The sequence below is a fragment of the Oryza glaberrima genome, chromosome 11 (assembly GCF_000147395.1).
Source record: "Oryza glaberrima chromosome 11, OglaRS2, whole genome shotgun sequence".
NCBI classification, from domain to species: domain Eukaryota; kingdom Viridiplantae; phylum Streptophyta; class Magnoliopsida; order Poales; family Poaceae; genus Oryza; species Oryza glaberrima.
In genome coordinates this window covers 19,404,276-19,413,173 of record NC_068336.1, presented here as the reverse complement: position 1 = coordinate 19,413,173, position 8,898 = coordinate 19,404,276, and the positions used below count along the sequence as shown (strand labels likewise).

The following is an 8,898-nucleotide window of genomic DNA, read 5'->3' as shown; positions in this document are numbered from 1 at the left end:
CTGACTAGGTTTTTCTCTTTTGTGGTTGTACATGTTTTTTTTTCTAGAATTACACAGTAAAACGCATACACTCCCAACGCACGCACACTCATCCTATAAACATACACACGTAAACCCTACCTATACAAGCATCTTCGAAGACGGGGAATCTAACTCTCGTTGTATCATTTTGATTGTGTATATCCTATGTGAATATAGAGATCGGATTAATTAATAAAAATTTATATGCAATCTAAAAAAAACCGTATGCGTCGCATGCACAGACGCACGCAGGTGCTTCGCGGAAGCTACGTACGCGTCGTCGCCAAGCGGCCGGTGCGGCGGTGGTTAGTTGCAATGATGAATTGCTTCGGCACGACTCGGTGTCGGGTGGTGTGGGCCCACACCCGCACGTGTGCGTGCGAAGCTCTACGACTGTTGCCGCCGCGTGCGGTTAGACCAAAGACAAAACCAAACCGTCACTTTGCTAGCTGCTTAATTGGTCCCTACTTAATTAACGCTAACCGCCGTGCGATTACCTACCGTTGGTGTCCAGGCAAATTAAAGGACACACGTACGTGCGTGCATTCGGTGGCTAATTAAGATATATACTCGCTCTTCATTTTTCAGCTTTTAGATATGTACAACGTTCGAGTCTCGTTTTATTTAAATAGTACATCCGTCCAGATACATAACTAAAAATACTTATATTTTATATTTTAAGACGTAGGGAGTATTTTCTATGATTAGTAGTTTTATCGTTATTAGATGATAAAACATGAATAGTATTTTGTGCTCCCTACGTCCTAAAAAGACTTAATTTCTGTGTTTTCGTGTCCAACGTTTGATCGTCCGTGTTATATGAAATTTTTTATGATTAGTATTTTTATTATTGTTAGATGATAAAACATAAATAATACTTTATGCATTACTTATCTTTTTAATTTTTTTCATAATTTTTTTAAATAGGACGGACGGTCAAACGTTAGACATGGAAATCCAGAAATTGAGTTCTTTTTTGGGACGAAGGGAGTAACTATTTTTTAAAAATAAAAATTATATTTTTTAATAAGATAGACGGTCAAACATTAGACACGATAACATAAAAATAAAGTCTTAGTGAGACGGAGGGAACGGTGTGTACCCTAATCTCATATATAATCAGCGCCGGCCACGCGTGTGTGGGTTGATTTAATCGAACATGCGGTAGATGATGTAGTGCTCTGATCGGAAGATTAATTGAGTTTTAATTGTTTCAAATTCAAACATGGATTTATCTATCTACTATTTCGAAAAACCTACATATAAAAAGGTTTCGTACGAAAGACATCATCTAGCAGTTTTTAAAACATGGTTATGAAACTGAGATAAAATATGCATCTTAATCATAAGAAAACAATGTAGCCTAACTGATTGGTCGCAAACTTTGTGCGCCCGCTATTATTAAGTACTATATCGTGCAGGCTAGCAGGTGTACGAGAGTAAGCGGTTGCATGCGGTTGTGCACTTTGTGTTCAAGCACGGAGGATTAAATAATGCTTATACTGTATATCCTGTCTGGTTAGTTAAACGTGGCCATTTCCCTAACTAGAGAGATTAGTTTAAGCTAGCGTCTGTAGCTAGCGTGTGACCAACAGAAACAAATGACAGCTATCATTGTTGGCCGGTTCATGTCTAATTAACTTATGACACAAGTCCACTTCAAAAGAAGAAGAAAAAACGCCATATTCATATGCATATGCATACCAAATCTTGTCCACAAATTCTTGTCACAAATGTAATAGAATTTACCTGCATTACACGTGGACCAATGGAGTAATAGTGTTGCTTGCCATAGCCCCATAGGAGTATATAGGACCTTAAACACCAACAGACAACAAAACATGCCACGGTGTACATTTCTACTCGGCTAACTACTAGTTTTTTGGCCCATTGTGTGTGCATTTGCAGCTTAGGAGGCTCAGAGAGTCAGAGATGGGCTTTTCTAGGCTGGGCCTCTAAACGATCGTGAGCACTTCAATCCATAGCAGAAAGGAGAAAGTCCACTTTTTGTCCTTGATATATGGCAACAGATGTACAAAAAACAAACTGAAGGAGAGGAAAAATACGTGAGTAGTGGCAATGGAGTCGGGCGACGTATGAAGGACCCTGCGGAAACAACTTCAATCAATCTCTATCTGTCTATTATTACCTCTATATCAAATAAGTACAGCCATGGGTATCGTGTCCAACGTTAGACCGTCCGTCTTATTTAAAAAATTTATGAAAAAACAAAAAAAATTAGTCACACATAAAGTATATATTATTCGTGTTTTATCATCTAATAACAATAAAAATACTAAACATAAAAAAATTTTAAATAAGACGAGCGGTTAAACGTTGGACATACACAGTATAAAACTGCATTTATTTTAGAACGGAGGGAGTATATATTTCTAGCAAAATGTGCGTGCATTGCAACAGGAGTAGATGATTAAGGTTCAATTTTCTGTGTGAACTATTGGTCTAAGTAGGGCTGTGTTTTTAGATCCAGGGTCGTAAAGTTTTGGCGTGTCACATCGGATATACGAACATTCATTTGAAGTATTAAACGTAGTCTAATAACAAAACAAATTACAAAATCCACCTGTAAACTGCGAGACGAATTTATTGAGCCTAATTAGTCCGTCATTAGCAAATGTTTATTGTAGCACCACATTGTCAAATCACAGCGCTATTAGGCTTAAAAGATTCGTCTTGCAATTTACATGCAATTTGTGTAATTAGTTTTTTTTTTGTCTATAGTTAATACTCCATACATAAATCCAAATATTCAATGTGATGGGGTGTAAAATTTTACCAGTAGATCTAAAGAGGGCCTAGATCAACGGATGACATGAATGAGATGTACAGTGCAAAGAAGAAGATATATAAACTTGTGATGAGACATGAAAGAGATGCAGAGCGCAAGAAGGCAGATGCATGTTTAAGACTTGATCATAAGCTGTTATAACCAAATTTCCGTCGAGGGCACACCCAACTAAAAGTGAACTTGTGAACCCTCACAGTCAGAACCACATGCTTTGCAAACCAATTCAATCTTGGTTTTGTATCACAGGAAATGAAGAACAAGTTGTACATGAATTCAACAATTCACTCTCCTGTACGGCTGTACCTGCAGCCAATCTGCATCTCTCAGTCAAGCCAAGAAAGCGATTTGACTTAGTTGAAAGCCAAAGCACACCTTTGCTAGCAAACCAAACAAGAGGCCAGCCATTACAACAAAAGAGATAAATTGGCAGCAACCATTTCTTACAATTGGCAAAGAGTTGGTTTGGTTAGGACTGGCATATATCCAAACGATCCCCTAAGTACATAGATAATTGGCATACCAGACTAGCATAGATAGACGATCTCAACAAAAGGTCAGGACACATCGAAATAGCCCTAGATTAGCGCCTGCATACACATACAGCCCTGAAGGCTGGAGCATAAGTTAGAGGGACACATCGAAAGAAGCTAGTACCTGCTATCAATTGTTAATGCATTCCTCCTCAACCAGGACGCTGCGAAACTGTTTTTCAGCATCCCGGCATGCCTCCTGAGCGTTGCTATCCTCCGCTTTGAGTCTTCACAGCTCTGCCTCTTCGTCCTCCATCTTCTTTGACATCATCTGGCCATCCCATCGGCGTCTCCCAAGTTCCATCTCGAGCTTGGCCATAGCACTATCATTTTCATCACGCGATGCACCAATGCGGGACAAGGAAGATTGCTTTTCCAGCACCTGTTCTTTCAGCTTCTCCCTGTATGCGAGAGAACGGGTGCGATCCAATTTGAACTGCAGCGCCTTGTTTAGCTTGCACTGCAAAGACTGGACATTGAATCCATTTTCCACTAAATAGTTGAGTGTTGTGTTGTGCTTCTCAAATATCTTCGTGCTGTCCGTTATGCGTAATTTACTTATTGCATCCCCAGCATCTATATATGACCAAAATAACCCTATAGCCATATTTTCACGCACCACTTCTGGAAACTGCTGTAGTGGAAGGAAATGCGGCTCCTGTGGATCCTTCCAAAACACTTCCATCATTTCAAATGCAGACCATGTATCCTTAGTCTTGGTGAATAGGGCCTGCTGACCGGGGAGCTGACACTTAGACATCTGAAGCCATAGAATTCCCAGCCAATGAGCAGCTCCTTAATATGGTGTTGTCACTGGTGCACGGAAAACTCCCACTGTTCCCAATAGGTAAGTGGGTTGATCCGTTTCCCTCTTTCCCACCCACCTCATATCCAACCGAAAGGTCAAAAGGTAACATAGGTTTATCCATAAGATGGCTGATTTCAGCTACTTGGGTAACCATATTGTCAGTCTCCGCATCTCCATTATGATAATCTTGACAAATGCTACTGATTGTAGCAGCCAGCTCATCATCGAACAGACTAGAATGTAAGTTAATTTCAGACAAACCATCAGTGTTCCAATCACGAGAACCTGCCCCAAAAAAAACATCATTAGAAAACTGTTACATTGAATGCAACAAAATAAGTGAGCATTTACAGCAAAGATAGAATTCCCAGAACATACGTTTTCCACTGGCAATTGATTCAAAGCCTGGAGGTGTTAATGGCAACAGTTCTTGATATGTTACTTGATTTGCATTCAGGTTATCCTCCAAAGTCTTATCAAGCTGCTGCTGAATATGAGTTTCACCCTCCAACTGTCTCTGAACAAGATACACAGCAGAGTGGGAACGTGGCAACCAATGGAAATATGTGATCAAGACAAAGACTCGTACCTCGAGAGAATATCTTTTCAGTCGCCTTGCAGCTTGCTTTCTACGTTTGGGCTGGACAGTACTGGTTGCATCCCACGAGTTATGTTGGCTATCTGATTCTTCAAAGCCCTTCATTGTAGCAACTGCAGATTGTAAAACAGTTGTTAGATTTGACGCATCATCTTGTTGATACTTAGTATTTGAACCACTATCACCCTCTCTTGACACCTGCAAAACATATTGACAAGCAGCACAAAAAATGCTCATGAATATGGATACGGGATGGACAAGTTCCTAAAAGTCAACAGCACAAGACTTACAGCATTAGAATCTTCAGGTAAGTTGACTTCAGGCGGTTCTGTTGCCTTGAATTCCTTCTTTGACCTTTTCCTTGACATTGTCCAGGCAGAAGATTCAGTATCTTGTTTTTGTTCATCATCACTGGAGTGTTCATCAGCTGGTGACCTTCGGTTTTTTCCAGACAAACTGGTGGCTCAAGCGTCTCTATACAAGTAAAGAAATATCATGAGTGGATCATGCGAGTTGACATATAAGCTATTGAAATAACAATCATAGAGAAACCAATGCAGGCAAGAACAATAGCAAAAATATGAAGATGAGCGAATAGAACAATGTGTAATTGACTGCTGAAACATGTATTCAGGTAACTGTAAACAAAATATGTCATGGCTGCGCATTCATGGCCAACAAACAGTTCTCTGTCCTCTATGTGTTTTCTTTCTTTGGCTCTAATCATTACAACGATATAAGCTTTTCACATTCCTCCAAGGCATGCGATCCCATTTTTTCCTGTTAAATGCAGCTTTCTTTTTCCCCCCTTATCCCATGTTTAGCATGATTCCATTTTTTGTGTTTTTTCAGTTGTTTGACCATGGGCCCTCTGCGACAAATTTTAGGTCATTGTAGGGGAATATCTCTGGTTCCTTTTTAGGAAAAGGAAGCATTTTATTTCTGGTAGAAAGTTTTAGTATTTTAAAAATTACCACTTTCTATGTCTGTTGAAAGTTTTTGTCTTATTATAGAATTTTCTTGATACATGGATGAGAGTTTTTTTTAGTTCTATATGATTTTCTCTGTACAGAAGTTTTTTCAGTTTTCGCTGAAATTATTTTAGTTTACAATTTTAAGAAGAATCTTTTTACAAATACAGAAAATAAATGCAATAACACACATGTGTAAAAGATAATGATGGGCCAAACATTTCAAACCAACTGTGAAACCAATAATTGTCTGAATTCAATCATGGAGAGGTACATATATGAAGAGAGAGAGATTATTTGCCAAGTTCAGACAAAATGTCTCCAAATTATGTGGGAGTTCTGCACAACTGCCAAGCACAATTTGAAAATAGGGTTATAAGTCTCGAATATGAAAACAATAGGTTGCTTAATCCAATATACCAGAGCAAATTTCACAAGTATCCAGGACTTGACGACAGCCCACAAAACATCGTGCTGACCTTAGCCATATGGTAGCTGCTCCAACTCCCCCCAGATCAAAAGTACAATGGTGAAGAAAAAGAAGTTGTGGAAACAATACAACAAAAATCGAGCATGTGTTTTCAGTACAGGAGTGGAGCATTCAACAAAATGCTTGCTGTGTAATATCACTTGTTAAATATAAGTTTGCTTGAAACTTCTTGTTGCACTATGTCGGACCTAAACACACCAAGGTATCCTGTTCTCATAAGGTTATGAGCATGAGATTTGCTTCGGTCCAACAAAAAGTAACTCGAGGTACTAGTACCTCACGGTACTAAATTGTTTCCGAACGTTGGATCTAACTGGGCGGGCAGGATAGGCATTGATAGATCCAACGATCAGAAACAATTTGGTACCGTGAGGTACCGGTACCTCGAAATACTTTTCGTTGGACCGGAGCAAATCTCTATGAGCATTGTTCAAAGAGGGTGATCCATGCATCAGCAGTCATGAAGCACACAATATCAATCAACATCAGCCACAAGATTAAAACATGCAAGCAGACACCCGACATGCTAATACGCAGAGTTTCAGAGACAGATTCCGCCATTACCTTGGCAGAAACAATCCTCCAATTCTTCCCATTCCACTTGTACTGAGGCTGGAGCAGCTCCCGCGCCTTGGTCACCACAATCTCATTGTTCTTCCCATTGACACTTACCTCGTACTCACCCTCACCGACAATTCTCCGCACCACGCCAGGCGACCACGCCCCGTCGCAGTAGGCCTCGACGGCGGCGCCGGGGCCAAACCGGAGATCACAATCCTGCGGCGAGCGCACCTCGGACGGCCTGATGAACTGCCAATGCAGGTAGTCCACCGTCTCCTTCTCAAGATCGGAATACTCGACGAGATAGCTCATCTTGTCGATCACCTTGGTCACCTTGGCGTGGAACCAGGAGCGGCCGTACACCTCCCGGTCCCTCCTCACCTCCACCTTGTCCCCAACCCGGTAAATCCTAACCGCCGCCGCCTGCTTGGGCTGGTGCGCGATCGCCGCCTCCGACGGGACCCACTCGCCGCCGACGTAGTCGCGGCGCGGGCGCACCAGGCGCGGCGGGAAGTCGATCACCTCGCGGGTGATGGGGAACGCGACGGTGACGACGCCGCCGCCGCCGCCGCCGAGCACGATGCCGGACCACCACCCATCCTTGTGAAACGCCTCGACAATGTGGTGCGGGGCGAGCGCGCGGAGGTCGTCGGAGGAGGGGGGAGGTGGGGGGCGGGGGCGGATGTGGGAGAGCGCGAAGTGCTCGACGAGGGGCTCGCCGCCACCGCCGCCGCCGTCGTCGGAGACGAGGTCGGCGTAGGAGGCGGCGTAGCGCGCCGGGGCGCGGGGCCCCCGCGCCGGGACGAAGCTCACGACGACGGCCCTGTACCAGGTGCCGTGGTACCCGTCCCCGTCGAGGCGGACCTCGACGTCGGTGCCGGGCGCCAGCGGCGGCGGGGGCTCCTCCTCCCCGCCGGGGCACGGGTAGTGCGGGGACCGGGAGACCGAGCCCTTCTTCGGCCTTGTCCAGCGCCGCACCTTCTCGCCGCGGCGGCGGCGGCGGCGGCCGGTGAGCGGCGGCGAGCCGCCGGTGGCCATGGAGGAGGAGAGGAATGGGGGGTTTGTTTTGGGTGGCGCGTGGCGGTGGGAGCTCTAAAGGCATAGGGACGTGGGGTCACTGACAGGTGGCCCCCACACCTCCTCATGCGCGGCGTCTCGACTCGACTCGTGTATCTATCCCACTTTCCCTGGGCCTACTACCATCCGATTGCTACTTGGAAGGCGTCCAGCCTGTGTCACTGACAAGTGGGGTATGGTGTGGTGTGCGAGGGGAATGGGGCCACTCGTCAGTGCTTGGGGGTCGGGGTTTGCGCGGTGTAAGTGTAAGGGGACTAGGGGTTTTTCCATTTTCTCTGTGGCTTTTGTCCTTTCTGGATAGGGGTGGGGTCCACTTGTCAGTGGATGGGGTGGTGAATGCGGTTGCAGGGAGTGGTGAGTGGGATCAGGAAGTGCGGTTGAGGGGCCTGTATTGCCAGTTCGATATGACATGTTGGATCACAGGCGTGGCTGAGGTGTTGAAATAGAAAATTTCCACACTGTAATAGGCTGTATTTAATTCCCTTCAAACTCCCAATTTTTTCGTCGCATCAAATATTTGGACACATATATAGAGTATTAAATGTGAAAAGAAAATCAATTACAAATTATAGATTTCGTCTGTAAATTGCGAGACGAATTTATTAAGTCTAATTAATCCATCATTAGTAAATGTTTACTGTAACACCACATTGTCAAATCAAGGCACAATTAGGTTTAAAATATTCGTCTAACAATTTATACGCAATCTGTGTAATTAGTTTTTTTATTTCATCTATATTTAATACTCCATATATGTGTCCAAATATTCGATGTGATAGGGTGAAAAGTTGTTGCGTGGGAACTAAATATGGCAAAAAAAATGTGTTAATCTAGAGCCAACCTCGTAGTAACATGTGTCATTGCGAGGTTGGTTTCTTTTATAGAGGGAGTAAACAATAGCAAAGAAAATGCAAATTGGTTTTATTGGAAAGAGAATATACGAAACCATAGGGGGACTGAAATTAAGACATTTGGTTAGGGATGGCAACGGGTCGGGTCGGGCACGGGTAGAGCAAAACCATGCCTGACCCCA

The 8,898-nt window shown here is 43.6% G+C and overlaps 1 protein-coding gene across 2 annotated transcripts; it reads right to left on the bottom strand.

The window, feature by feature from the left end:
• Positions 1–2,509: 2,509 nt before the first annotated feature.
• Positions 2,510–7,840, bottom strand: LOC127753790 (protein AGENET DOMAIN (AGD)-CONTAINING P1-like). Of its 2 annotated transcripts, none has more exons than XM_052279215.1 (5): positions 6,792–7,840; positions 5,057–5,240; positions 4,758–4,879; positions 4,547–4,685; positions 2,510–4,453 (listed from the first exon to the last, which is right to left on the bottom strand). In XM_052279215.1, the coding sequence occupies exons 1-2, from the start codon at positions 7,824–7,826 to the stop codon at positions 5,190–5,192; spliced, it is 1,086 nt and encodes a 361-aa protein (XP_052135175.1). In that variant the 5' UTR covers positions 7,827–7,840; the 3' UTR covers positions 2,510–4,453; positions 4,547–4,685; positions 4,758–4,879; positions 5,057–5,189. The 2 variants fall into 2 exon arrangements, with proteins under 2 accessions (XP_052135175.1, XP_052135174.1); XM_052279214.1 differs by having other exon boundaries at positions 2,512–4,453; positions 4,758–4,964.
• Between the last annotated feature and the right edge of the window lie 1,058 nt (positions 7,841–8,898).

Bases quoted from the DNA above. Each gene is read 5' to 3' on its own strand.
- LOC127753790 (XM_052279215.1), bottom strand. From the start codon at position 7,826: ATGGCCACCGGCGGCTCGCCGCCGCTCACCGGCCGCCGCCGCCGCCGC. The intron at 5,241-6,791 runs GTAATGGCGGAA...TTACTTGTATAG, and splicing joins GGAGGATTGTTTCTGCCAAG to AGACGCTTGAGCCACCAGTT.